At 53.3% G+C, this 27,885-nt stretch overlaps 2 protein-coding genes across 3 annotated transcripts in view; both read left to right on the forward strand.

The window, feature by feature from the left end:
- Positions 1–993: 993 nt before the first annotated feature.
- On the forward strand, positions 994–20,512 carry RABL3 (RAB, member of RAS oncogene family like 3). 2 transcript variants are annotated; one of them, XM_078878267.1, is made up of 8 exons: positions 994–1,192; positions 6,088–6,179; positions 6,992–7,121; positions 7,441–7,555; positions 11,788–11,941; positions 14,522–14,593; positions 16,247–16,288; positions 19,885–20,512. In XM_078878267.1, exons 1-8 carry the CDS (start codon positions 1,147–1,149, stop codon positions 19,975–19,977), a joined length of 744 nt encoding a protein of 247 aa, XP_078734393.1. In that variant the 5' UTR covers positions 994–1,146; the 3' UTR covers positions 19,978–20,512. The 2 variants fall into 2 exon arrangements, with proteins under 2 accessions (XP_078734393.1, XP_078734394.1); XM_078878268.1 differs by lacking the exon at positions 16,247–16,288 and having other exon boundaries at positions 995–1,192.
- LOC144948549 (CMP-N-acetylneuraminate-beta-galactosamide-alpha-2,3-sialyltransferase 4-like) overlaps positions 20,187–27,885 on the forward strand; it is a 36,143-nt gene continuing 28,444 nt past the window's right edge. Inside the window, exon 1 of the mRNA XM_078878117.1 lies at positions 20,187–20,270. Coding sequence (XP_078734243.1) covers positions 20,187–20,270 — 84 coding nt within the window. The remainder of the gene's footprint in view (positions 20,271–27,885) is intronic.

The raw sequence follows: 27,885 nt of genomic DNA on the forward strand, positions 1-27,885 counted from the left end.
GGAGCGCCGGGCGGATAAAACGTAGCAGTAGTAGGGGGCACAGGTGGTGGTGCATCGGCCAGTAATCTCAGTCGGTCGACCCGTGACCTCCTGCCGGCGAGCCTTCGACACCTCACTTAGACTCAAAGTGCACCTAGGCTGGCACAGGCGCCGTGGTGACGTCACCGCTACTTAGTGGCGAAAGGCGGTTTGTGCGCGTGGTGAGGGTGTGTGTGGTGAGGGTTGGAGCGTGTAGTGAGTGTTGGTGTGTGTGTGGTGAGGGTTGGTGTGTGTGGTGAGGGGTGGTGTGTGTGTGGGGTGAGGGGTGGTGTGTGTGGGGTGAGGGTTGGTGTGTGTGGTGAGGGTTGGAGCGTGTAGTGAGGGTTGGTGTGTGGGGTGAGGGGTGGTGTGTGTGGGGTCAGGGGTGGTGTGTGTGGGGTGAGGGTTGGTGTGTGTGGTGAGGGGTGGTGTGTGTGTGGTGAGGGTTGGTGTGTGTGTGGTCAGGGTTGGTGTGTGTGGTGAGGGTTGGTGTGTGTGGTGAGGGTTGGTGTGTGTGTGTGGTGAGGGTTGGAGCGTGTAGTGAGGGTTGGTGTGTGTGGTGAGGGGTGGTGTGTTTGTGTGGTTGGGTTGGTGTGTGTGAGGTGAGGGGTGGTGTGTGTGAGGTGAGGGGTGGTGTGTGTGGGGTGAGGGTTGGTGTGTGTGTGTGGTGAGGGTTGGTGTGTGTGTGGTGAGGGTTGGTGTGTGTGTGTGGTGAGGGTTGGAGTGTATGTGGTGAGGGTTGGTGTGTATGTGGTGAGGGTTGGTGTGTATGTGGTGAGGGTTGGTGTGTGTGGTGAGGGTTGGTGTGTATGTGGTGAGGGTTGGTGTGTGTGTGGTGAGAGTTGGTGTGTGTGTGGTGAGGGTTGGTGTGTGTGTGGTGAAGGTGTGTGTGTGGTGAGAGTTGGTGTGTGTGTGAAGGCGGTGAGTGCACAGTTGAGGGTGGCGAGCGTGCCGTGACCTCCCGTCCAGCGGCACGACGTGAGAACAAGAAGTCGTGTTCCAAACGTGCTGCTGGCGGCTGACGACGCAGTTTGGAGATCGAACCGGAGCCCGGCGGAGTCTGCGGCTCTGGTTGCAGTGACCGTGGGGAGGCCGCTAGGGGCCGCCCTGCCGCTCGGCCTCACTGCGATGGCTGCGCTGGACAGGGTGAAGGTCCTGGTGCTGGGAGACTCAGGTAACCACCTCGTTCATCATCATCTTCATCTTGTTCCTCCTCATCCTCCTCCATCTTCATCGACCGTGTCGACCTCCACAACCACCTCCTTAGTTCTCTTGGCGTGAGCTGCACCCGTCTCGTTTTTCTACTTCGTCACCACCACCACCCTCACCACCTCATCATTTTCCACCACTTGGTTCCACCATCTCCTCAACAGTCTCCAACAACAACAACAACCTCCATCTCTCCACCACCACCACCTCGTTCGCCACCACCACCACCACCACCCCCACCAACCTCTTCCCTCTGCCTCCAAACCACCTCGCCCGACACTTTCCTCAACCTCGACGACACCCCCACAACCTCCTCGTTCCTTCTCCTCACAATTAAACACGTAAACTCGACGATCGCAGCACACAGCAAACGATGTTGGCCGTCGACACGCCGACGAAACGGGATCCCCGGGGTAGGGGGAGGGGTGAGACCGCGCAGCGCCGCCCGGGAAGGGCAGCCCGGCTCGGCAGGGCTCGCTAGCCCAGCCCCTGGTGGCGATCGAGGCCTAAAAGCCCTCGCACTGTTTTTCTCTCTCCTGCTCTCCCCTCTCTCTCTCCCTTCGTTGTTCGTTTACAAGTTGAACGTAACCCGGTATAACGACGTAACGCGCTGTGCACGGCCGCCCCCTTGTCAATCCACTGCTGGATGAAGGCCACCCACCGACACCGGGTGTCTGTGTCTGGGAATAACCATTCCTTCGCCCAATGCCTCTAATAAGTGCGAGTCGGCTAAGGTGGTGCGGTGGTGGTTGTGGGGGAGACCCAAGGGAGAATGTTGAGATATCGCTCGCCACTGATGTCAGCCGTGACCGGGGGAATAAACTCAGGGTGGACGGGTTTCACGGTGCAGTGCGCTAACCACTGCGCCACCGCTCCTCTCGAGTGGCGTTTACGTGGCCGGACTTGGGCCCCGCCGAGGCTGGGATGGATACAAACGACGATGTTACTTGATTGTGGGATCTCATTACACTTGAATATGTTTACTCTTTTAACACGGCATCGGATTACTCGCTACTACCCACTCTGGTTACGAGCTGTAAAGAATACATTGAGTGTTTGGGTCTCTATGTGAGTCTATGGATCCGTGTGAGTGTATATGGGTCTCTATGTGAGTCTATGGGTCTGTGTTGGTGTATATAGGTCTCTGTGCGTATATGGGTCCGTGTGGGTGTATATGTGTGTCTGTGTGAGTCTATGGGTCCGTGTGGTTGTATATGTGTGTCTTGAGTCTATGGGTCCGTGTGGGTGTGTATAGGTCTCTGAGTCTATGGGTCCGTGTGGGTGTATATGGGTCTCTATGTGAGTCTATGGGTCTGTGTTGGTGTATATAGGTCTCTGTGCGTATATGGGTCCGTGTGAGTGTATATGTGTGTCTGTGTGAGTCTATGGGTCTGTGTTGGTGTATATAGGTATCTGTGTGTATATGGGTCCGTGTGGGTGTATATGTGTTTCTATGTGAGTCTATGGGTCCGTGTGGGTGTATATGTGTGTCTGTGTGAGTCTATGGGTCCGTGTAGGTGTATATGTGTGTCTGTGTGAGTCTATGGATATGTGTTGGTGTATATGGGTCTCTGTGAGTCTATGGGTCCGTGTGGGTTTATATGGGTCTCTGTGAGTCTATAGGTCCTTGTGGGTATATATGAATCTCTGATTCTATGGATCCGTGTGGGTTTATAATAATAATGCAATTTATAACGCGCGCAAATTTGCGGACGTAACGGCCGCAACTTAGAGGCGCGGAGCCAAGCTCAGAGTCACTCGAAAGTCAGGTTGTTGCAAGGCCGTAGCCATGGAGTCAACATTGGGGGGGACCAAACCTGCCAGAGGATCTGGGGGTCTTTCCCCCCAGAAAAAAAATCGAAATTTGAAAACGAATTTCCTGCCTGAAATATATAAAAAATTCACTAACACATTAGATGGACTTTTTTTACAATAATGTCTAATAGTGTATTGTATTACATTGCTCTGTTTTTACTTTTTTTACATTTTCTTGTTTCATTGTATGTAATGGCAGAGATTAGGGATTAATCAAGTACAACCATAACCACAATCATATAAACAGAAATCTGTTTTATAGCAATATATTGGGGGGAGACATTTTGAGCATATTTGAATATTGGGGCAGATGTGTCCCCCCCCAATATATTATAATTACGGCCTTGGGTTGCAGAGGTGAGTTTTTAAGTGTCTCTTGAAGGAGACGATTGAGGTGATGCTGCGAATGTGCAGAGAGGTGATGGCGTTCCAGACTGTTGGGGCAGCCACCGAGAAGCAGAGGTCGCAAACGGGTTTTGATTCCTTACCCGTACCCGGCCGCACCAGGGTCGCAAACGGGTACCCGTAGCCGGCCGCACCAGGGTCGCAAACGGGTACCCGTAGCCGGCCGCACCAGGGTCGCAAACGGGTACCCGTAGCCGGCCGCACCAGGGTCGCAAACGGGTACCCGTAGCCGGCCGCACCAGGGTCACAAACGGGTACCCGTAGCCGGCCGCACCAGGGTCGCAAACGGGTACCCGTAGCCGGCCGCACCAGGGTCGCAAACGGGTACCCGTAGCCGGCCGCACCAGGGTCGCAAACGGGTACCCGTAGCCGGCCGCACCAGGGTCGCAAACGGGTACCCGTAGCCGGCCGCACCAGGGTCGCAAACGGGTACCCGTAGCCGGCCGCACCAGGGTCACAAACGGGTAGCCGGCCGTACCCGTACCCTACCCGTACCCAGCCGGGTACGGGTAGGGTACGGGTATCGGGTACCTGATTGCGACCTCTCGGATGAAGCCATGTTTGCAGGCGCGGGTGGGTTGATTCTAGGAACTTGAATTGTGAGAAGAGACAAGACGTTGGGAAATGAGTGACAAACAGTTACTCACCAGTGACTCACGGTCTACCCGTACCCGGCCGCACCAGGGTCGCAAACGGCTACCCGTACCCGGCCGGGTACGGGTAGCCGGGTATCGGGTAGGGTACGGGTATCGGTAACCCGGTTGCGACCTCTGCCGAGAAGCGGCGCATCGACGTGAAAATCATGGATCTTGGTATCAAGAGGAGGTCGTGAGTCGCACTGCGCAGGCATCTGCCGTGTGCTGTGCTGCAAGTCGTCAATAATGAAGAGAGGCAGGCAGATGTGAAGGCGCGGAAGCAGAGGCAGGCGATCTTGTATGTGACCCTGCTGGCAATGGGTAGCCAGTGGAGGGCACGAAGAGAGGCAAGTGAGTCGAGACGGGGATAAGTGCGGCCGATGACGACGCGTCCCAGGTTGTTTTGTAGTCTTGGAAGTTTTTTGAGGTTGCCAGAGGAGGACTGGATTAGGACGGAGTTGCAATAGTCGCGGCGAGACCCAACTATGCAACGTGCCAATGTGTTGGCAGTTTCAGTGGAGATGAGAGGACGTAGGTGTGTGAGAGCCTTCAGGTGAAAGTTACATGAACTGGTGATATGATTGGTTTGACGGTCAAAGGATAAAGTTTAATTTAGGATGACACCGAGGTAGCTGAAGAGATCGGTGAACCTGATGCGGTGACCAAATATGTGTGTTGGGAGCGTGGATATCTTGAAACATTGCCTGGTATCTAACATGATGGCCACTGACTTTGACGGATTAAGGCCAAGGTTGTGTGCGGAGAACCACTGTTGCAAGGCAGTGGTGCATTCCGAGAGCCTCTCAAATCCAGACGCATTGGTAGAATTGATGGCGGTGAACAGAATAGTGTCGTCCGCATAGGAGTGGTGCTTAACACCGAAGCTTGCGATGAGGCGGCCGATTGGGGAAGTGTAGGCTGTGAACAGCAGGGGACCGAGAACGGAGCCCTGGGGGATGCCACATAACACTTTTGACTGAGGATTGCCAATCAGAAAGGTACAACAGTATCCACTTGAGTGCTGAGCCACATATACCGAAGTCGGATTTCAGTCAGGGAAGTAAGGAGCGAGTGGTTGACGGTGTCAAAGGCTGATGAAATGTCCAGACTTACAAGTGCAACGATGGATCCGGAGTCAATAATCATTCAAATGTCATCGAGCACTCTGGTGAGTGCTGTTTCTGTGGAGTAGTTTTGACGGTAAGCTGACTGGGAGGAGCAATAGTTTGGGGAGGAGGTGATGTGGGGTTTTCGCTGGGCGAGGGCGAGTCTTTCGAGGAGTTTAGAGAGGTTTGAGAGATTAGTGATGGGACGATAGCTAGACGGGTCATCAGGGTCGAGACTTAGTTTCTTTAACAGGGGGAAAACCAGGCCAGATTTGAGGTTGGACGGAAAACACCCCATAGAGAACGAGGCATTTGCGATGTTCCTGATCATGATGGCGAGTTCCGGAGCACATTGCTTGAACAAGGGACCTGGGAGGACGTCGAGTGGAGATGACTTCATGTGAAGTGATTGAATCAAAGAGAAAAAACGTCTTTTGAAGACGCCGGCTTGAACGTGGTTAGAAAGGTGTGTGGGCGAGTGCTTACAATTTCAGAAAACGGGAGCGGGGTACGATGGTGCGATGTGAGGGAAGACGTGCAGGAGTTTGCGATGGTGATCAGCTTTATGGGAACCTCATTTGCCAGTAAAAATATGATAATTGTTTTTTTTACCCTTCTATCTATCAACAAAACTGACTCCTTTTTACAAGGAGTCATGTTTGCATAGACCGCAATACCTGCAGTCATAATACAAACAAAAGCCTTTTGGCGTCATCTGGTCCAACCCATGTGAGACTAGGCTCTAAGGAAAGCTGCCTCGGGTGTGGCCGATAGCACAATCTGGATTAAATCGTCGATTTCCTTCAAAGTATTAGCTCCTGCTCCCCAGCTGATATTGCCGCTCATGACTCGCGCGTGGTTTTCTGTGCATTTTGTACACACGTGTGCTTCACACGCAGGCGTTGGGAAGTCATCGCTGGTTCATCTGCTCTGCCAGAACCGAATTCTCGGGAACCCCTCCTGGACCGTGGGCTGCTCGGTGGACGTGAGGGTGATTATCTCCACCGACCTTCTTCCATCAATCTTCCACCGACCGACACGCCATATACATCACTTGACCTCCTCCTCTGTACCGCTTTCCAAGTTCCCATATGGCTTTGTACACCAGCTCACATCCCCGTACATTAGCCCTGAGCACCGACAGCTTAAGGCAACCTACAGCTCTCATCACCAGCGCACATCACCATCACCACATCACCATCACCAGCTCACATCACCTATAGCTCACATCATCACCAGCTAACATCACCATCACCAGCTCACATCACCTATAGCTCACATCATCACCAGCTCACATCACCATCACCAGCTCACATCACCTACAGCTGACATCACGTACAGCACACATCACCTACAGCTCACATCACCTACAGCTCACATCATCACCAGCTCACATCACCATCACCAGCTCACATCACCTACAGCTCACATCACGTACAGCACACATCACCTACAGCTCACATCACCTACAGCTCACATCACCTATGCCACCTTTTCCATCGCACGTGTGGGTTCGCTCCGGGTGCTCCGGTTTCCTCCAGCATGTGTAAACAATAGAGGACTGCAGAGCTTGGGCAGTTGGTAGCACCAGCTCACCGCATGGCTGCTGCCTCCCCGCCCGTGTCTGCGGTTCCTCCTCGCCCCTCTGAGTCGTCTTCTGTCTTTTTACCTTCGAGAGAGCGAGCGAACATTGTGCGGCGGTGGCAGCACGTTACGAGTTGACATCGTTATTAAATCGACGATCGCTGTGCCTGCCTGCCTGCACGCATGCACGCACGCACACATGCATTCACACACGCACAGCTGCACGACTACAAGGAGGGCACGCCGGCCGAGAAGACGTTCCACGTGGAGCTCTGGGACGTCGGCGGCTCCGTGGGCAGCGCCAGCAGCATCAAGAGCGCCCGCTCCAACTTCTACAGCTCCTCCAACGGTGCCACCCACGCACGCGCCACACGCGCCAGACGCTCCAGACACACGCACGCGCATTCAGCAGGGTCATTTGCTCTGAAGAAGGGCCATCACTTGAAATGTCGCCCATTTTATTTCTCTTTTATATTTCACTTAATGCCACAGCAAAAAGACATGGGTACGATTTTCTGCTTGAATCAGGCGCCCTTTTGCGTGGAATTTATACGTCCTCCCCCTGAGGGCGCGTTGCTCCGCTTGTGTTGCCTTCCGCGGAACATGGTGTGTCCCCCGCCCGTGTGGCTGTCTGGGCGTGTGTTGAAGTCATCTTGTCCGACCCGCAGGCATCATCCTGGTGCACGATCTCACCAACAAGAAGTCGCTGCAGAACCTGCACCGCTGGCTTCTGGAGGCGCTCACTCGAGAATCCACGCCTACCGCTGTCCTCGTCTCCAACGGGTGCGTGCAAGTGTGTGCGTGTGTGTCTGCTCACAACAACGAGCGGAGCGCCGGGTGGCTAAAGCACAGCAAGTTGGCACAGTAGGGGGCACAGGTGGTGCATCAGCCAGTCATCTCGGTCATCTCAGTCAGTCGACCCGTGGCACCTGGGTCTGCCCCGTGACCTCCTGCCAGCGGGCGTTCGACACTTCACGTGGCCTCAAGGTGCACATGGCCTGGCACAAGCGTCGTGGTGACGTCACCGCCACTTAGTGGCGAATGGCGGTTGTTGTTGTTGTGTCTGCTGTTGTGTCTGTTGTTGTTGTTGTGTCTGCTTGGACGTGTGTGTGTGTGTGGGAGCGGTGGCATGGCGGTTAACCTGCTGCTCTACAAACCCGGCGACCCGAGTTCAACTTCCCCACACACAGCCAACATCGGCGTCGAATATCCCAGGCTTAACCCAGGGTTGACTCAGCCCTAAACGAGTACCTGGTGCAGTGTGTATTAACATCAGCATCGAGGAGGCAAAGACAGACTGGCATGGTGTTGCCCCCCCACCCACTCGTGTGCAGCGGCGGCCTTAATAGGCGCTCGCTAACGGCACTTGCGCCAGCAGCACGGCTATCGGGGGTCTTTTCATTTTTGTCTGCGTGCACGCATTTCTCTTTTTTGTATTTTTCCCCAGGTTATTTGGTCGGAATGTTGGAAAATAACCATTAATTCATTAACGATACAGGAAATCCGCCTGGAGTCCAGTGATTCTCTTTCAGGAGGGTCCAGCCAGCATTGGGTTTTTATTTTAAGGTGGTTTCAGCCAATTAATGAGCATTCATACAGGTGGGAGGAAACAGGAGCAGCTGGAGAAATCGCACCACGCATGTGAGAGTTGGATGGGGGGGGCAACTCTCTAGCGCAGTACAGACGGAGACAGGTGGATCATCAGCCCAGTACAGACGGAGACAGGTGGATCATCAGCCCAAATTTGTTTCTCCTGGCGAGCCAGGGTGTGGCATGTCCTCGACACCCACGGGATGGGAGTTTGGCAAACGCTCGCGTGATCCACGGACCGTTGCTGCCTCCACACGGAGGTGTGGAGCACGTGAAATATTGCGAGCTTATTTCAACGCTGATAGTTTTTTCCCGCGCGGACAATCGGTGACCGAGCTGATGACCGCCATCAACTCCCTGCAGATGAGAACCCAGTATAATCATGGCTGGGTGGCTCTTTTCTCACCTTGAGCAACCTGGTAGAGTGTCTCGGTTAAATTTCGATTTAAAGCTTTCGTGACTGCAGGGATTCATATTCTTGGTTCTTTCGGTAAAGTTATTTACCTTCTAAGTGTCTCCTTTGTCTGCTCTTTAATCCTCTGGACCAGGGGCGGGGAACCTTTTTTCTGCCAAGGGCCATTTGGATATTTATAACATCATTCGCGGGCCATACAAAATTATCAGCTTGAAAATTAGCCCGTTACATTTGGTCAAACATTTAATTTACTCACCCCTAATGTGATGGCTGGAACAGAGCAAATGATTTCGCGGGCCTTGTACGGCCCGCGGGCCGGACGTTCCCCAGCCCTGCTCTAGACTCTGGAGCAGGTTTTATCCAACCGGCTGTCATGGCACCACTGGCACCAGCGGGATCCCATTGTCCTCGCAGGCATTGAGTAAATACAATATAAGGTGTCTGTGATAATGATAGCAATTCAGGAAAGTCTCCCCGAGTCTCAGGACTCTTTATCTGCAGGCTCCTGTTACATTGATATGTTTGGCTATGAATTACACGGGCGATGAGAGTTTAGCTTCGCGTGGGAGGAAACTGGGCGGAACCCAGAGGCAACCCATCACGCATATTCATATATATTACTACGGAGGACAGGCGCAAAACACAAAGCAACCAGCAACAAACAGCACCCGTATCAAAGTTGTAAGAGCAAGGTTACTGTAAGAGCTTGGGGGAGGGGGGAGCAAAAGAGAGGGAGAGGTGAGGTGACCTGCAGTGTGGTGAGTGGGTGGGTGGGTGAGTTGAGAGGGTGAGTGAGTGAGTGAAGAGATGTGTAAGTACGCGACTGCATTGTTGTGACCTGCAGTGTGGTGTTAAACGCAGTGTGGATGAGAGCAGGACAAATTCAAAAGCCTGCACAGATGGATTCAATAATCCATTTTCTTTTCTGGGAGTTTTACAAATCCTTTCTCTCCAAGGTGCTGGATTACAGGCATGCCCTAGCCACCACTAAACAACTTCACAATTAGTCTACTCTACCATAAAAAAAACACCATATGTAACCCTGAGTAATCTAACCTTTAAAGGTGCCACGATTGGATTCATTCCTTTGGCAGCCAAAGAATGGAACACATGCGAGAGAACATGCACCCGGAAGACGGAGTGATGAAATCGACTCGTGTGCAGGTGCACAGTGCATCGTTACATCGCGTGGCCGCGAGAGATGGCGGCTGCTTAGGGAGGGCTTAATCCAGCAGTGGATTGATCACGGTGTCCGCCGATAATGAATCGCCACACGTGGGGAAAAAAACTCAACGTCTAAGCGTGTCGCCGGTCAGGATGAATCTCGCTCGGATCTCTCTTCGCATTCGTAGCACCATATCACCAAACCCGTTGGTGGTAGAGACAGCGGGGGGCCAAGCCGTCGTACAGCATCGTCACGACAGCATCACCCCCCCCACCCCCCCAACTCCAACCTGTGTCACAACCCTCCGCTCGTGGTTGCGATGGAGCCGCGCCGCCCTCGGCGACGCTCGGCTACCCTGGGCGGGGGCCTGCCAGCCTCTCGGCACCTGTTTTGCCGGCTGGTCGCCAAACGCACGCAATTAGCCGGAGTGGCCGACCGGCCGACCAACCGACCCAGGAACGAGCAGCCTTTGGGCCTGCGGAGAAGGAAATGGCCTCGCGGTCGCGAAACCTCGTTGGGGACAACGCGCGGCAAGTTTCAAGTTTCAAGTTTCTTTTATTAGCGGCAGCGGCGAATACGACGGAGTTCCTCGTGCCGGACTCGACACACGAGAGAGTTCGGAATGTTTTGCTGGCGGCTCTTCACAAGTGCCGTGCGAAAGGAGGAATGAACTTGACTTGAAGCTTTCGTGACTGCAGGAATTCATATTCTTTGGGTCTTTCGGTAAAGTCACGTAGATACAGTGAGGGAAAAAAGTATTTGATCCCCTGCTGATTTTGTACGTTTGCCCACTGACAAAGAAATGATCAGTCTATAATTTTAATGGTAGGTTTATTTGAACAGTGAGAGACAGAATAACAACAACAAAATCCAGAAAAACGCATGTCACAAATGTTATCAATTGATTTGCATTTAATGAGGGAAATAAGTAAGACTTTTCGATCGCAACGCAAGCGGTCGTCCTGATGACCGCTTGTGTTGCGAACGAAACATAGTTTTTTGTTATTTTCTTTGAACCTATCTACGTGACTTTACCAAAAGACCCAAAGAATGAGGGGGAATGAACTCTTGAGCGCTATGCAGGCTCAAGCATTCTTGGCGTACCGAGAACTGACAAGAATCGGGGCGCATTCCAGGTGATTTAGGTCATGGCCAATGTAGTAGGTATTGCCTTTTGGAAAAGAAAAATTATCATAACTTGGCCAAACAAACGTCATTCAGTTGCAGGATGTTGTGCAACTGGATCAACTTTTCAAACAAACCGCCTTCCCCCCCCCCCCTCCACAGCTGTGTAAATATCTTCCACTTCGGGTGCTTTACTAATGTGTGGACGTAGTTACGGTTGTGCGTACGTCTCTTGTGTTGGCAGCCCGTAAGTCGTCACCCCGAGCGACAGTGTTGTGTTGCCACACCGCTTGTGTTCCTAGACGCAGCAACACGCAGAGGTGCGCTGCTCACGAACGGCAGCAAGGCCCGACGACCAATCACACCATGCGTGTGTGGCACATGACCACCACACTGCGCGTACAATGCCCTTAGCTTTATCCTGCCTTTGTGCTCGTACCCTTACTATAGTACCCGTACGTTAGTGTCCGTACGTTAGTTCCCGTACGTTCGTACCCATGTGTTAGTATCCATTTGCTATCCCCTGTGTGTGATCCATTCAGTGTTTTCGCCCCATCTGTTATCTCCCATGTATTATAGCCCTTGAGTGTTAGAGGCTCCCCTCTCTATTCTCCTCTACGGTGTAGCCCACGTGCTGTCCCCCTCCATGCTATGTCCCGCGTGTCATCTCCCGCGCGTCATCTCCCGCGCGCTAACGCCACGGCGCTGTGTGCCGCGCAGGGACTGCTTTGACCGCGAGCAGTTTGCCGAGTCCCAGGTGCCGCTGCTCGTCATCGGCACCAAGCTGGACCAGGTGGCGGAGAGCAAGCGCGCCCAGGTGCTCTCCCGCGTCTCCTTCCTGGCCGAGGACCTCAGCGCCGAGGAGATCCACCTGGTGAGTTGGAACCCGCCGGTACCCGCCGGTCCCCCGATGTGCTCGTCAGTACCCACTAATGGCTGCCACTACTCGCTAGGCCCCACTTTACCCACTGGAACCAGCCGGTAACCCACCGGTGTTTGCAGATATCTACGGGACACCTGTCAAAACTACTGGACACCTGTGAAAAAAAGCTGTACAGCTCATCGCATTCCTCCAAGATGAATAAATATTCTGATATCCGCTGATACGCGCCGATATGCACCGTTACCCGCCGGTGTCCGCCAGAAACCCACCGATAGTCTCCAGTATCCACCGCTTCAAGGTCGTGGGCCGGTGGATAAATGAATGACCGTCGGCTATTGGAACGATCGAGGGGAGATGGGCCACGGTGCTTTTGGATGTCGGGGCATTCAAGCAAGCGCCACGATGCCCCGCGGATCTCTCTTCCGCGTTCCTTCTGGCAATTAATCTCTGAGCGTCGTGCTTTTGAACAAGGAAGCTTTCATCGTGCTCTCAGGAGCATTCGTGAAAAACCGGTCGGTTATTTCACCTCGGGGGAGGAGGTTCATTTGGCTGCGCGGATGCCCGTGTCATGTGACACCAATAACTTCCCCGCCCTCCCCCCCCACCACACACATGGCACGTGCTGTAACGCAGCTTGCAAGTATTCGGCTCGGGAACGTTCAGATGACTTAATCTAAGTTGTCTTGTGGTTGTTGTTGGTTATTTGACTTGCATCCCACTGGGATTTTTGCACACAGCGTTGGTGTACGGTGTTTTTTTTCTGCAATATTTTGCTGTCTTTTTTTGGATTTTCTGTTTGCACTCAGTCACATATTCACTTTAAGATGTTTTTTTGTTCTTTTTTTTTGTTTGTTGCGGTTGCACCCGATTCAAGAGCCGAATGGCTCACAGGGCTATACCTAATAAATGAACTTGAAATGAACTTGAACTGCGATGCGAGATGCACGATAACTCGATTGTGTCCGTTGGCCACGGGTAAAGAGGCCATGAGCCGTGCGAAAGCTGGCTCACGGGAACGGCCCGCGGGGGACCCTGGTGAGAGAAAGAAAAAGTGACATCGCAGACACCGACGTAGCAAGCACATTCGAGGGAAGCCATTCAAGCCACGCGCAGTTCCAATAACACTGTGGCGGCGTGTAGCAGCAACGTAGCGCCAGCTCGCATGGGGTTCACTCGCCACCACACAGTGTGGATTTCTGTAACGGCGTCTAAATGCAACCACATCTCAAAATGCTGTACAGGAACTGCGCGCGCGCGTGTGCGTGTGTGCACGTTATAGAGAGAGGCAGTCGATCATGGGCAGAGGAGAAGTGGACGCCTGGGAGGAAGGAAATTCTCGACCCTGAGGGCAGCAGAGGAGATGAGGGGTCTCTCCCACTGAGTGAGATTGACTGCGGGCTTCAACGGATAACTTTGGTTGCTGGGGCGCAGAGTGATGGAGGGGGAGTAGAGTGAAGTGAGAAGGGAGAGGTACGGGAGTGCGTGGAGGGGAGTGGAGTGAGATGAGAGGGGAGAGGTAGGTGAGTGCGTGGAGGGGAATGGAGTGAGGTGAGAGGGGAGAGGTAGGTGAGTGCGTGGACAGGAGTGGAGTGAGGTGAGAGGGGAGAGGTAGGAGAGTGCGTGGAGGGGAATGGAGTGAGGTGAGAGGGGAGAGGTAGGTGAGTGCGTGGACAGGAGTGGAGTGAGGTGAGAGGGGAGAGGTAGGAGAGTGCATGGAGGGGAGTGGAGTGAGATGAGAGGGGAGAGGTAGGAGAGTGCGTGGACAGGAATGGAGTGAGGTGAGAGGGGAGAGGTAGGAGAGTGCATGGAGGGGAGTGGAGTGAGGTGAGAGGGGAGAGGTAGGTGAGTGCGTGGAGGGGAGTGGAGTGAGGTGAGAGGGGAGAGGTAGGAGAGTGCATGGAGGGGAGTGGAGTGAGGTGAGAGGGGAGAGGTAGGTGAGTGCGTGGAGGGGAATGGAGTGAGGGGAGAGGTAGGAGAGTGCATGGAGGGGAGTGGAGTGAGATGAGAGGGGAGAGGTAGGAGAGTGCGTGGAGGGGAGTAGAGTGAGATGAGAGGGGAGAGGTAGGAGAGTGCGTGGAGGGAAGTAGAGTGAGATGAGAGGGGAGAGGTAGGTGAGTGCGTGGAGGGGAATGGAGTGAGGTGAGAGGGGAGAGGTAGGAGAGTGCATGGAGGGGAGTGGAGTGAGGTGAGAGGGGAGAGGTAGGAGAGTGCGTGGAGGGGAGTAGAGTGAGATGTGAGCTGTAGAGGTTAGCAGATGACAAGGAGGGGGGAGTAGAGTGAGAGGACAGGAGAGGGGTAGCCAGGGATGAACCCACGAATGATATTGAAGGTGGTGGATTTAGAATTCGGAGCCGGTGGGGAGTGCTTAGCGCACGCATAAGCAAAGCACCAGGTGGAGCCTCCAGCTGCCCATGTAACAGCACGCGGCTCCACGCCGGTGCTCCATCTCACATCCGATGCGCGTGCCGCCCATTGCCTGCACTTCCCCCGCCTGCCCCCCCATTGCCACCCCCCCCACTGCCACCCCCCCCCCCTGCCGCCCCCCCCTGCCCCCCCCCCCCCGCATTGCAGGACTGCACCAGCCCTCGCTATCTGGCCGCTGGCTCCTCCAACGCCGTCAAGCTCAGTCGCTTCTTCGACAAGGTGAGCAATGTAGTAGTAGGGTTTTACCCTTTCAACTGGTACAAAAACTGATACCTTTATACAAGGGATCATGTTTGCAATAACCACAACACAAGCAGTCAAAATGCAAACAAAAAGAAACAACTCTGATGATGATAATGATATGCACTGTCCTTGAAGTTGATTGGTCCACACCCGAGACAGCTTTTCTTAGAGCCTAGTCTCCATTGGTGTTGGACCAGATGACGCCAAAAGGTGAGCAATGCCGGCCGCCTTCACGCCCCAATCGGAAGTGTTGGTGCGTGCGTGCGTGCGTTCGCTTGCTCCCACCGTCCGTCCGTCCGACGGTCGGTACGCATGTGGGGGTCACGATCACTGTCGTCAAGACGACCCGATTTACGAGCCAAAGCTGCGTTCGACCATTGAGGACCCGCCCGCCCGCCAGGGAAACAGACTGGCTACGTGGAAGGGTCCGTGCCTCAACTTGGCAATAAACAAGACCCCCTGGGGCTTATGTGGCCTTGTTGGCCAAGGCAGCGATGGCACGCGGCATGCCCCCCGTGCCGCACCCAGCGATGGCCTCTCGCCGTTCCGCGCTCGGAACGGTAATCAAGCTCTCTCGTGGTTTCTCTGGAGTGATTTGCGTGCCGACAGTCGACGTGGGGGGGGGGGGGGTGGGGCAGAGGTCGCAACCGGGTACCCGATACCCGTACCCTACCCGATACCCGGCTACCCGTACCCGTCCGGGTACGAGTAGCCGTTTGCGACCCTGGTGCGGCCGGGTACGGGTACGGGTAGGCCGTGAGTCACTGGTGAGTCACCGTTTGTCACTCATTTCGGGTAGGGTACGGGTAGGGAACGGGTACCCGTACCCAGCCGGGTACGGGTACGGGTACCCATTTGCGACCCTGGTGCGGCCGGGTACGGGTAAGGAGTCAAAACCCGTTTGCGACCTCTGGGGTGGGGGCAACGAAGCCGAAACGAGCGACGCCGGGGTGAAGGCCGCGGTGCCCTCGCCGGGTGTCGGGGGGGATACGGATCGTTTGGCACCTTCTGTCGCGACCTCCGATTGGCACGGTTGGCTTCGTACGACGCAAAAGAAGGTTCAACATACACACGTGCACGACTCTGTCCGGCCGCGGGTCGGCTCGGCGGCAGAGCAAGCGGCTCGCTTTGGGAAAGGTTGCGAGGTCAAGTCCTGTTCGGGGGTTAAATCAGTTCATCGTCACTCCGGGGTCGATAAAAAAAGAGTACGGTTCTTCCCAGGAAGTCGGCAGTTGTTGTCCTGCGGAGATACTCGCCCCCACCCACCAAAGGAATGTGGAATGTCCACAACTGGCTCTACAGGGTTATAAACAGGGGGGGGGGGGCCCGGGCCATGGATACGAATCGTGGTCATGCAGACACTCCGTGCCACACTGTGCTCTGGGTGACAGTCGAATCATTTGAGTGACGGATTGCACGGCAGAGACCCACAGACGCACAGAGACCCATAGACTCATATAAAGACCCACAGACTCACATCGAGATGATTATACTCGCATGGGCTCTCAATTAATCTTCAGTGAGTCTTGTTCGGGACATCACAGCCTGCCCGCATGTCTCACCACCTCTTATCGCCATCGCAGGCTTAACAGTGCCTCCCACACACTTTGTGCGTATCTCTCCCAACAGGTGATTGAGAAGAGGTATTTCTCCAAGGAGGGCGTCAGTCAGGTATGTGCAGAGATGTCGTCTAACTAGAATGCTATTTCACACCGAATATTCTCCCGTGTTGCTCATCGCCTGGAGCAGGTGGTGCGTAAGGAGCAGCAGCCACAGATATGGCGAAAGGTTTACTGGATGTGGTGTGCCGGTTGCTGGGGAGACATTACTCTGAACCACCGTACATCACGGCGAGAACATCGCCCAATAAGAATCTGTTGTGTTTGTTCATCTTATTCTGAACAAAAGCACGTTAAATGTTTTATTTGTTCCGAAAGAAGTGTAACCGGTGGAGTTTTCATTTCGCGGCGAACATCACCAAGGGGGGGGTGCCGGCGACGACGCGGCCCAGCGGCGGCGTCGCGTTCGCCGCTTGTTGCCGAGGGTTTTCGCGGTTCCACTCCAGCAGGCCGGGCAGGAGGCCGGCCGCCCGCTCCCCGGTTGACGCTTCGGCGCGGGCGAGTTGAACCTGGAACAACTCCGCGCCGTACGCTTCGCTCAGAGCGGACGCCCCTAGAGATCCCGCGGCGACGAGCGACGGCCATCGGTGTGCCCGCGTCACGTGCCCGCGTCACGCGTCACGCGCCACGCGCGTCGCTCACCAAGTGCCCTGCCGACGCCGCTGCAGTCTGCGAGGCGCAGCGCCGTCGTGCGCGATCGGAGCTCGGCACTCCGGGAGCGGCAGCGCGACTGCCAAACGCACCGAGTCGATAAACACCGACCACCCTGCCGCCGGCTGCCCCCCCCCCCCCCTCCTCACGGATCCAAAAGGTCACGTGACCCACACTCGAATTGGGCAGAAACACTTGTGTTCGTGTTTTCAAGCAATAAGTCTAAACGTCTTTTAACGTTTAAATTTCGATTTAAAGCTTTCGTGACGGCAGGGATTCATATTCTTGGTTCTTTCGGTAAAGTCACGTAGAAGGGAAATAATAAAAATAAAACAATAAAATTCTCATGACGTTTCGATTGCAACACAAGCAATCATCATCAGGTGTGAAAAGAAAAAAACGCCACTTTTTTCAAATTTTCTTGCTGTGGTTTTCACACCTGATGATGATTGCTTGTGTTGTAATCGAAACGTCGTGAGAATTGTATTGGTTTATTTTTATTATTTTATTGTTTTATTTTTATTGTTTTATTTTTATTATTTTATTGTTTTATTCTTATTATTTTATTGTTTTATTCTTATTATTTTTATTGTTTTTTCCCTTCTACGTGACTTTACCGAAAGAACCAAGAACATGTCTTTTAACATTATTCTTATTTGTAGATGCGCACCGTTCCCAGTGCACTTTTCTCAACTCAACTGTTTAAACTATGTTTTATTTTACCAGGTAAGTGCCCACCGAACTATGCCGTTATTTTTGAGAAGCAACCCTTGGCCACAAGTGACAACAGTCGCTCATCACCTGGACATTTATCGCAGGCAAATACTCTCAACGCAAGAGTCTCAATGTGGAGGGAGAAACCAGAGGACCCGTAGAAAAGTTCATGCGACCACGCGGAGAGAAACATGCAAACTAAAAATATACAGGCTTCGCGGTCGGGATCAAACCCACGACCTCCTGTACACCAGGCGAGGGAGTTAACATCTCCTAGCCACCGCAGCGCCTGGAGATGACAGTAATAGCAACGGATTCTTGTATCCATCGGTGCTGACCTTTGATTGCTACACCCACGTACACGGGGTTTTCTCAGCACACGAGTGAAATTGTCTAAACATACCAATGCTGAATGCCGTTCTCGCTGTGATGCTTTCCTGGGCTCCGCATTGCTCACAGGCACTGAACCACGGTGGCAAGATTGTTACGAGAGTGCGTGCAAAGGCCAAACCATTCACGGTTGCCTAAATGTTTACGCGCATGCAACCTGTAAGCCCGCGGACAGAGCAAGGCGGAACGCATGAAACAGGCGGTGCATAGCGGTATGGCGGATGAGACACGGGACAAACGAGTCGGACGGTGCAAGTGAGATAGACGGTGCCGACGAGACGCAGCACGTGACGTTAGAAACGAGACGATGAGAACGAGGCAAGGCGAGAAAAACGACGCGGGCCGAAACCAAAAAAAGGACGGGGAAAGATTCCGTTGACTTTTCGATTTAAAGCTTTCGTGACTGCAGGGATTCATCTTCTTGGTTCTTTCGGTAAAGTCACGTAGAATGGAAATAATAAAATAATAAAAATAAAACATAATCAAATAATTCTCACGACGTTTCGGCCACAACGCAAGCAGCCGTCCTCAGGTGAAGAATAGGTCTGTCGAGAAGACAGAGTCTGAATCAGTCGTCCTCAGGTGAAGAATAGGTCTGTCGAGAAGACAGTCTGAAGTTCAGACTGTCTTCTCGACAGACCTATTCTTCACCTGAGGACGGCTGCTTGCGTTGTGGCCGAAACGTCGTGAGAATTATTTGATTGTTTAATTTTTATTATTTTATTATTTCCATTCTACGTGACTTTACCGAAAGAACCAAGAAGATGAATTCCGTTGACTATTCACGCTGCATGCTGGACCTCGTTCCAACCCCGCCACCACCATCACGCCCTCTCCACCGTATCCCTCCACTCCCTCCCCACCACCGATCGCCCACCACCACCTCTCTCAGTTCAAGAGGCTTTAGTGCACCTGAGCGTGGAATTCAGGCATTCCTGACCGGCCCAAAAAAATGCAGGCGCAGACATAAACAATGAGGCAGGCACTGTACATTCACGCGATACAAATCGAGGAAGAGCACTTGTACTCCCTTCAGCATCGCTGCCAATCACCACCAGCATCAGCAGCATTGACGGCCATATCCATCATCGTGATTATCAGCATCATCAATGTCACCCAGTGAGACTCATCCTGGTGCAATGAGTTCTCACCCTGGTTAAAAAATAAACCCCGACTTTGATGGTCATCATCACGATCATCAGCAGCAATAGCATCGTCGGCATCAGCGTCATCATCAGCAACAGCATCAGCATTATCATCGGTATCACTGTATCAGCAGCAGCGGCAGGTGCAACAGGATCGTCCTTGCCATAAGTATCATCATCCACAAACAGTAATTCCTCATTTAATGCAGTAGATGCTCTCCTGAAATGTACTGCGTCAAGTGAAAACACGTTAAGCGAGGAATCGACACAGACAATCTACATTGCAGGGCATGAATAAATAAGAACAATGCGAGCTTTAATCTCATTTGCACTCCAACGTCAGCCTGTCGTCAACTGGGATGAGGGTACGCCGCCACGTACCGTGTCGCGTGCTTTGTCATGCCGTGCGTGTGCCCAGAATCCTCGTACCGCTCAGCCGCACAACTCAAGAAAGTAGTCCGTCGTCGGCTGCTCAGAAACTGCGTTGTAACGGCACACGCATTCCGCGTTATAACGGTCCGCGTACCGCGCTATAAGAACGGGCGTCGTGGGTCCGCACTGTAACGGCGCGCGCGTTGTGCGAGAAGTGTTCCCGAATGAGAAGGACCGCGTTGGAGCCAAAACAGTGTGAGCACCGCGCACCAGATCAGCGAGGACTCGCCGTACATCTTGACGCACACACTGCGCTGCGAACACCCACGACTACTGCTCCGTGTTGTTGTTTTTGTTGTTGTTCGTTTACTCGCAGCTGAGCGCCTTTTCTGAGCGCCGACGTTTCGGGGGCAGTGGCGGCGGCAGCAGCAGCGGCGGCGGCGGCTATGGGCGCTCGCACCACGACTGAGCGGCGGCTCAACGAAACCACGGCGACAAGCAGCATCTCCGCGGTTACAGACGTCGCCATGGATACGAACGTCACCGTGGATACAGACTTTCTCACCCGCCACGACTACTGAGCGGCAGCTGCAGGCGGAGCAGAACAACGGGTGCAGGTGTCACCACGGCTGCGGCCTGCGTCTCCACGGACACGGACTGCTTCACCATAGCGGAACCATGGCTACAGATGGCATCACCATGGCGACAGTCGGCATCAACGTGGTCACGGGGCGAGTCGCCATGGTTACACGCTGCGTCCCAGTGACTGTGCCGCGGCTACCAGTGGCACTGCTGCGGTCACAGGCGGCATCGCCACGGCAACAGCCGCATCGCCATCGGATACGCATCGCATCACAAAGTCTGGACCGTTCCTGCAGTTGGCATCACCATGGTTTACGAATGGCATCACCATGGCCACAGGCTATCCGCCTGTGGCCACAGTCGCCTGTGCTCTGCCGCCCCCCGTCTATGATGGGCAGTCGTCGCTAATTGGCTTTGGTGGTTGGGATTGGGGGGGCTGGCGGGGGTGGGCAGGGGGCTAGGGGCAAGCGTAGCTGTTTGTAAATTTTCAGATTTTTGTAAATGTGGAGGGGAGCCTGTGATTTTCTTCGTTCCGCGTTTGCAGTGAAACTCTGAGCCGTGATGGCGGCGAGTGATGGACCCCTTGTGAGTGACGGGCGTCTGCGTGGCGCGGTCGGGGCGGGGCCTGGTGCTGTCCGCAACTCCTGTGCCTTAAATCGGCGGGCCAGCTGGGTTGGTTTTATAGCCAGTGGGGTCGTTGTAGGGCCAGTTGGGTCGTTGTATGGCCAATGGGGTCGTTGTAGGGCCAGGGGGTCATCGTAGGGCCAGTGGTGGGGTTGTGGGGTCGTTGTAGGGCCAATGGGGTCGTTGTAGGGCCAGTGGGGTCGTAGGGCCAGTTGTGGGGTCGTTGTAGGTCCAGTGGTGTCGTAGGGCCGGGGGGTCATCGTAGGGCCAGTTGTGGGGTCGTTGTGGGGTCGTTGTAGGGCTATTGGGGTCGTAGTGCCAGGGGATCTTCGTAGGGCCAGTTGTGGGGTTGTGGTGTCGTTGTATGGCCGGGCGAGACATTCGCCGCGTGCGCACAAACAGGGAGCGGTGAGAGCAACAGCATCCCACGACGGTGCGAGCACTCCACCATCGACACGTGTTTCCAATCCTGGCCACTTTGAAACGTTGAGCGCGAAAAACGCGACGCCCCGAGGGCAGCGGTGACTCCGCCGTCACGCCGCAGGCCACGTTCGTGCTCCACCGCCCGGCTGCGCTCGCTCGCTCGCCGTTTGGCCTCCTTCACTTTGTGTGTTCACGTCGCTCTGTCTGCGTGTGTCGCGTGTCGTGCGTCGCGTGTCGTTAACAATCGATTATAATCCATCGATCAATGCGCCGTCGCTTGACCTCGTGACCTCTTCTCTTGACATCGTCGTGGGGGTTCAGTTCACAGCGGGAGAAGGAGCGAGTGCGAGTGAATGAGAGAACGAGTGTCGGTAAGCGAGCATGCAGAAGAGTGAGACTGTGTGTGTGTGTGCGTGTGTGCGTGTGTGTGTGCGTGTGCGCGGAGCGGTGGCGGAGTGGTGAGCGCACTGCACCACGAACCCGGTCGGTTGGCTCACTGCACTACAAACCCGGTGACCCCAATAAAATTATCGGTGACGACCAACAGCGGTGACTAATATCTGAACCGGTCCTGAGCCTCTCCTAGGTCGACTCAGCCTCAAATGAGTACCTGGTGCGGTGTGTAAACATCGCCACTGGGGAGACAAAGGCGGTCGGGCGTGGTGTTGGCCACCCACCCCCTCGTGTGCCGTGCCGACCTTCATAGGTGCTCGCTAACAGCACTTGCCCCTACAGTCTGTTTGAGGCTTCACGGCGGGGGGGTGGGGGGGGTGTCTTTGTGAGTCATTGCTCATGCCAGCTCATCCAGCAGACCACGTCGCACGCGCCTGGCATCTCTCCTCCGCCTTACACGCGCTGACCCATCCACGATGTGCATCCAAACTCCTCCACCATCAGCTGTGACCCTAGGCAAGATGACGCGAGTGGTGTTTACAGAGCGGGGATGGGCGGTTGGGGGGGTGGTCAGTTTGGCATCGTCTGCGGCCGGAACAGTCCAGAGGGTTATTAAAATATGAATGTACACAGTCGAACGCTTTGGGCAATTTGAGCCATCTTCAGAGGAGTGAGACAGGTCGAGTGACATCCCCGAAGACAGTTCTGGTCGAGTGAGTTGAATTCGGAGCAGGCGAGGAGGTGGTTGAGATCGTATCTACCCCGTGCACTGCAATGATGTAAACATTTGTTAGTTCTAGATTTGAAGCTTTCGTGACTGCTAGGATTCATATTCTTAGGTTTTTTCGGTAAAGTCATGTTGGTAAAAAATTTAAATTAATAAAAGTAAAATGAAATTAAAATCACGACGTTTCGGAGGCAACACAAGCTTCCGTCTTCAGGTGGAACCGTCACAGCATGATAGCTGTATCAAGCGATAGCTGTATCAAGTGATACAACTATCATGCTGTGACGGTTCCACCTGAAGACGGAGGCTTATGTTGCCTCCGAAACGTCGTGATTTTTTATTTTACTTTTATTAATTTGATTTTTTTACCTACGTGACTTTACCGAAAAAACCTAAGAATATGAACATTTGTTAGCCTCGCTGAGTCTCAACTCGGTTCTTTTTCAGGAGCGTACTACCAATTTTTCTCAGTCGGTGTGGCGGCGGCGGTGGTGGTTGGGGATTGGCGGTGTTGCTGAGACTCGGCGAGGCTGTGTGCTATCCAAATTGGGTGATTTCCAAGGGAAATTTACAGCATTCACATGTTTTTGGCAACCAGTTACACGCTGTGTGTGTGTGTGTTTAGCTGTGGGAGGAGGAAACCCACGCAGATCGATGCGGGGGAGAATACAAATCTGGACACGGGCATTCGAGTCGGGGAGTCGAACTCAGGCCCCTCTTGCTGTAAGGCGTGAGCACTGCCGCCGCCCTGAGAAGAGACGCGTTTTTTAATCCTTTATATTAAGTTCACTTGCTTGCGTGCTTACGACCGTGCAAATCTTTCGGTCGTTTTTTAACAAACTTCCCGTGATCCAATCGAGCTGACATTTTGCACACAGACTCGTTGTGCGTGACAATTAATTTTCGTGAAATTTTTTTTCAAAAATTTTACACTTTTTAGGAAAATGTTTTTTATATTTAATTACCAATTGCTTAATGGTGGCAGGCAATCATCTGACCCATAGGTGGCAGCCATCTCAAGCCAGAGGACGAGAGGACTCTAGCCACCACGCATATAAAGGATTTATAGTGAAAAACTTAGTTTTTACGGGTTAATTTTTTACTTCGTGAGGACTTGCGGGCACAGCAAGAGGCTCGTTTTGGAGAGAAGTCGTTTACGGAGGAGAGACGGATTCGGTCGGACGAGGCGGGAAGGCGTGCCCCGAAACATTGGGGCAGAAGCGTCCGTGTTTAGAAGACCACCGGTGAGAGCCGCAGGGGGAGAGATTTGTGTCAGCTGTAGTAGGAGATGAGACGTCTCAGGTGTAGTAGGAGATGACAGAGACGTGTCAGCTGTAGTAGGAGATGAGACGTGCCAGGTGTAGTAGGAGATGAGAGACGTGCCAGGTGAAGTAGGAGATGAGACGTCTCAGGTGAAGTAGGAGATGAGACGTCTCAGGTGAAGTAGATGAGACGTCTCAGGTGTAGTAGGAGATGAGACGTCTCAGGTGTAGTAGGAGATGAGACGTGCCAGGTGAAGTAGGAGATGAGAGACGTGCCAGGTGAAGTAGGAGATGAGACGTCTCAGGTGAAGTAGGAGATGAGACGTCTCAGGTGAAGTAGGAGATGAGACGTCTCAGGTGTAGTAGGAGATGAGACGTCTCAGGTGTAGTAGGAGATGAGACGTCTCAGGTGTAGTAGGAGATGAGACGTCTCAGGTGTAGTAGGAGATGAGACGTCTCAGGTGTAGTAGGAGATGAGACGTCTCAGGTGTAGTAGGAGATGAGATGTCTCAGGTGTAGTAGGAGATGAGACGTCTCAGGTGTAGTAGGAGATGAGACGTCTCAGGTGTAGTAGGAGATGAGAGAGACGTGCCAGGTGAAGTAGGAGATGAGACGTCTCAGGTGTAGTAGGAGATGACAGAGACGTGCCAGGTGTAGTAGGAGATGAGACGTCTCAGGTGTAGTAGGAGATGAGAGACGTGCCAGGTGAAGTAGGAGATGAGACGTCTCAGGTGTAGTAGGAGATGAGACGTCTCAGGTGAAGTAGGAGATGAGACGTCTCAGGTGAAGTAGGAGATGAGACGTCTCAGGTGTAGTAGGAGATGAGACGTCTCAGGTGTAGTAGGAGATGAGACGTCTCAGGTGTAGTAGGAGATGAGACGTCTCAGGTGTAGTAGGAGATGAGACGTCTCAGGTGTAGTAGGAGATGAGACGTCTCAGGTGTAGTAGGAGATGAGAGAGACGTGCCAGGTGAAGTAGGAGATGAGACGTCTCAGGTGTAGTAGGAGATGAGACGTGCCAGGTGTAGTAGGAGATGAGACGTCTCAGGTGTAGTAGGAGATGAGAGACGTGCCAGGTGTAGTAGGAGATGAGACGTCTCAGGTGAAGTAGGAGATGAGACGTCTCAGGTGAAGTAGGAGATGAGACGTCTCAGGTGTAGTAGGAGATGAGACGTCTCAGGTGTAGTAGGAGATGAGACGTCTCAGGTGTAGTAGGAGATGAGATGTCTCAGGTGTAGTAGGAGATGAGACGTCTCAGGTGTAGTAGGAGATGAGACGTCTCAGGTGTAGTAGGAGATGAGAGAGACGTGCCAGGTGAAGTAGGAGATGAGACGTCTCAGGTGTAGTAGGAGATGACAGAGACGTGCCAGGTGTAGTAGGAGATGAGACGTCTCAGGTGTAGTAGGAGATGAGAGACGTGCCAGGTGTAGTAGGAGATGAGACGTCTCAGGTGTAGTAGGAGATGAGACGTCTCAGGTGTAGTAGGAGATGAGATGTCTCAGGTGTAGTAGGAGATGAGACGTCTCAGGTGTAGTAGGAGATGAGACGTCTCAGGTGTAGTAGGAGATGAGAGAGACGTGCCAGGTGAAGTAGGAGATGAGACGTCTCAGGTGTAGTAGGAGATGACAGAGACGTGCCAGGTGTAGTAGGAGATGAGACGTCTCAGGTGTAGTAGGAGATGACAGAGACGTGCCAGGTGAAGTAGGAGATGACAGAGACGTGCCAGCTGTAGTAGGAGATGAGACGTCTCAGGTGTAGTAGGAGATGAGACGTCTCAGCTGTAGTAGGAGATGAGACGTGCCAGGTGAAGTAGGAGATGACAGAGACGTGCCAGGTGTAGTAGGAGATGAGACGTCTCAGCTGTAGTAGGAGATGAGAAGTCTCAGGTGTAGTAGGAGATGACAGAGACGTGCCAGCTGTAGTAGGAGATGAGACGTCTCAGGTGTAGTAGGAGATGAGACGTCTCAGGTGTAGTAGGAGATGACAGAGACGTGCCAGGTGAAGTAGGAGATGAGATGTGCCAGGTGAAGTAGGAGATGAGACGTCTCAGGTGAAGTAGGAAATGAGACGTGTCAGCTGTAGTAGGAGATGAGACGTCTCAGGTGAAGTAGGAGATGAGACGTCTCAGGTGTAGTAGGAGATGAGACGTCTCAGGTGTAGTAGGAGATGAGACGTCTCAGGTGAAGTAGGAGATGAGACGTGTCAGGTGTAGTAGGAGATGAGACGTCTCAGGTGTAGTAGGAGATGAGACGTCTCAGGTGAAGTAGGAGATGAGACGTGTCAGGTGTAGTAGGAGATGAGACGTCTCAGGTGTAGTAGGAGATGAGACGTCTCAGGTGAAGTAGGAGATGAGACGTGTCAGCTGTAGTAGGAGATGAGACGTCTCAGGTGTAGTAGGAGATGAGACGTCTCAGGTGAAGTAGGAGATGAGACGTGTCAGCTGTAGTAGGAGATGAGACGTCTCAGGTGTAGTAGGAGATGAGACGTCTCAGGTGAAGTAGGAGATGAGACGTGTCAGGTGTAGTAGGAGATGAGACGTGCCAGGTGTAGTAGGAGATGAGACGTGCCAGGTGAAGTAAGAGATGAGACGTGCCAGGTGTAGTAGGAGATGAGACGTGCCAGGTGTAGTAGGAGATGAGACGTCTCAGGTGAAGTAGGAGATGACAGAGACGTGCCAGGTGAAGTAGGAGATGAGACGTGCCAGGTGTAGTAGGAGATGAGACGTCTCAGCTGTAGTAGGAGATGAGACGTGCCAGGTGTAGTAGGAGATGACAGAGACGTGCCAGGTGTAGTAGGAGATGAGACGTGCCAGGTGTAGTAGGAGATGAGACGTCTCAGCTGTAGTAGGAGATGAGACGTGCCAGGTGTAGTAGGAGATGAGACGTCTCAGGTGAAGTAGGAGATGACAGAGACGTGCCAGGTGAAGTAGGAGATGAGAGACGTGCCAGCTGTAGTAGGAGATGAGACGTCTCAGGTGTAGTAGGAGATGAGACGTCTCAGGTGTAGTAGGAGATGACAGAGACGTGCCAGGTGAAGTAGGAGATGAGAGACGTGCCAGCTGTAGTAGGAGATGAGACGTCTCAGGTGTAGTAGGAGATGAGACGTGCCAGGTGTAGTAGGAGATGACAGAGACGTGCCAGGTGTAGTAGGAGATGACAGAGACGTCTCAGCTGTAGTAGGAGATGAGACGTCTCAGGTGTAGTAGGAGATGAAACGTCTCAGGTGTAGTAGGAGATGAGACGTCTCAGGTGTAGTAGATGAGACGTCTCAGGTGTAGTAGGAGATGAGACGTCTCAGGTGAAGTAGGAGATGAGACGTCTCAGGTGAAGTAGGAGATGAGACGTCTCAGGTGAAGTAGGAGATGAGACATCTCAGGTGTAGTAGGAGATGAGACGTCTCAGGTGAAGTAGGAGATGAGACGTCTCAGGTGTAGTAGGAGATGAGACGTCTCAGGTGTAGTAGGAGATGAGACGTGCCAGGTGTAGTAGGAGATGAGACGTCTCAGGTGTAGTAGGAGATGAGACGTGCCAGGTGTAGTAGGAGATGACAGAGACGTGCCAGCTGTAGTAGGAGATGAGACGTCTCAGGTGTAGTAGGAGATGAGACGTCTCAGGTGAAGTAGGAGATGAGACGTCTCAGGTGTAGTAGGAGATGAGACGTCTCAGGTGTAGTAGGAGATGAGACGTGCCAGGTGTAGTAGGAGATGAGACGTCTCAGGTGTAGTAGGAAATGAGACGTCTCAGGTGTAGTAGGAGATGACAGAGACGTCTCAGGTGAAGTAGGAGATGACAGAGACGTGCCAGGTGAAGTAGGAGATGAGACGTGCCAGGTGTAGTAGGAGATGAGACGTCTCAGGTGAAGTAGGAGATGACAGAGACGTCTCAGGTGTAGTAGGAGATGACAGAGACGTGCCAGGTGAAGTAGGAGATGAGACGTCTCAGGTGTAGTAGGAGATGACAGAGACGTGCCAGGTGAAGTAGGAGATGACAGAGACGTGCCAGGTGTAGTAGGAGATGAGACGTCTCAGGTGTAGTAGGAGATGAGACGTCTCAGGTGAAGTAGGAGATGACAGAGACGTCTCAGGTGTAGTAGGAGATGACAGAGACGTGCCAGGTGAAGTAGGAGATGAGACGTCTCAGGTGTAGTAGGAGATGACAGAGACGTGCCAGGTGAAGTAGGAGATGACAGAGACGTGCCAGGTGTAGTAGGAGATGAGACGTCTCAGGTGTAGTAGGAGATGAGACGTCTCAGGTGTAGCAGGAGATGAGACGTCTCAGGTGTAGTAGTAGATGAGTCGTGCCAGGTGTAGTAGGAGATGAGACGTCTCAGGTGTAGTAGGAGATGAGACGTCTCAGGTGTAGTAGGAG

The sequence above is a fragment of the Lampetra fluviatilis genome, chromosome 50 (genome assembly GCF_964198595.1).
Source record: "Lampetra fluviatilis chromosome 50, kcLamFluv1.1, whole genome shotgun sequence".
In the NCBI taxonomy this organism is placed as follows: domain Eukaryota; kingdom Metazoa; phylum Chordata; class Hyperoartia; order Petromyzontiformes; family Petromyzontidae; genus Lampetra; species Lampetra fluviatilis.

What these genes read in the sequence shown, in the direction of transcription:
- RABL3 (XM_078878267.1), top strand. Translation starts at nt 1,147, where the DNA reads ATGGCTGCGCTGGACAGGGTGAAGGTCCTGGTGCTGGGAGACTCAG. An exon ending in GCGCCGAGGAGATCCACCTG is followed by an intron (nt 11,942 to 14,521) that starts GTGAGTTGGAAC and finishes CCCGCATTGCAG; the next exon opens with GACTGCACCAGCCCTCGCTA. An exon ending in CCAAGGAGGGCGTCAGTCAG is followed by an intron (nt 16,289 to 19,884) that starts GTATGTGCAGAG and finishes GTTTACTCGCAG; the next exon opens with CTGAGCGCCTTTTCTGAGCG.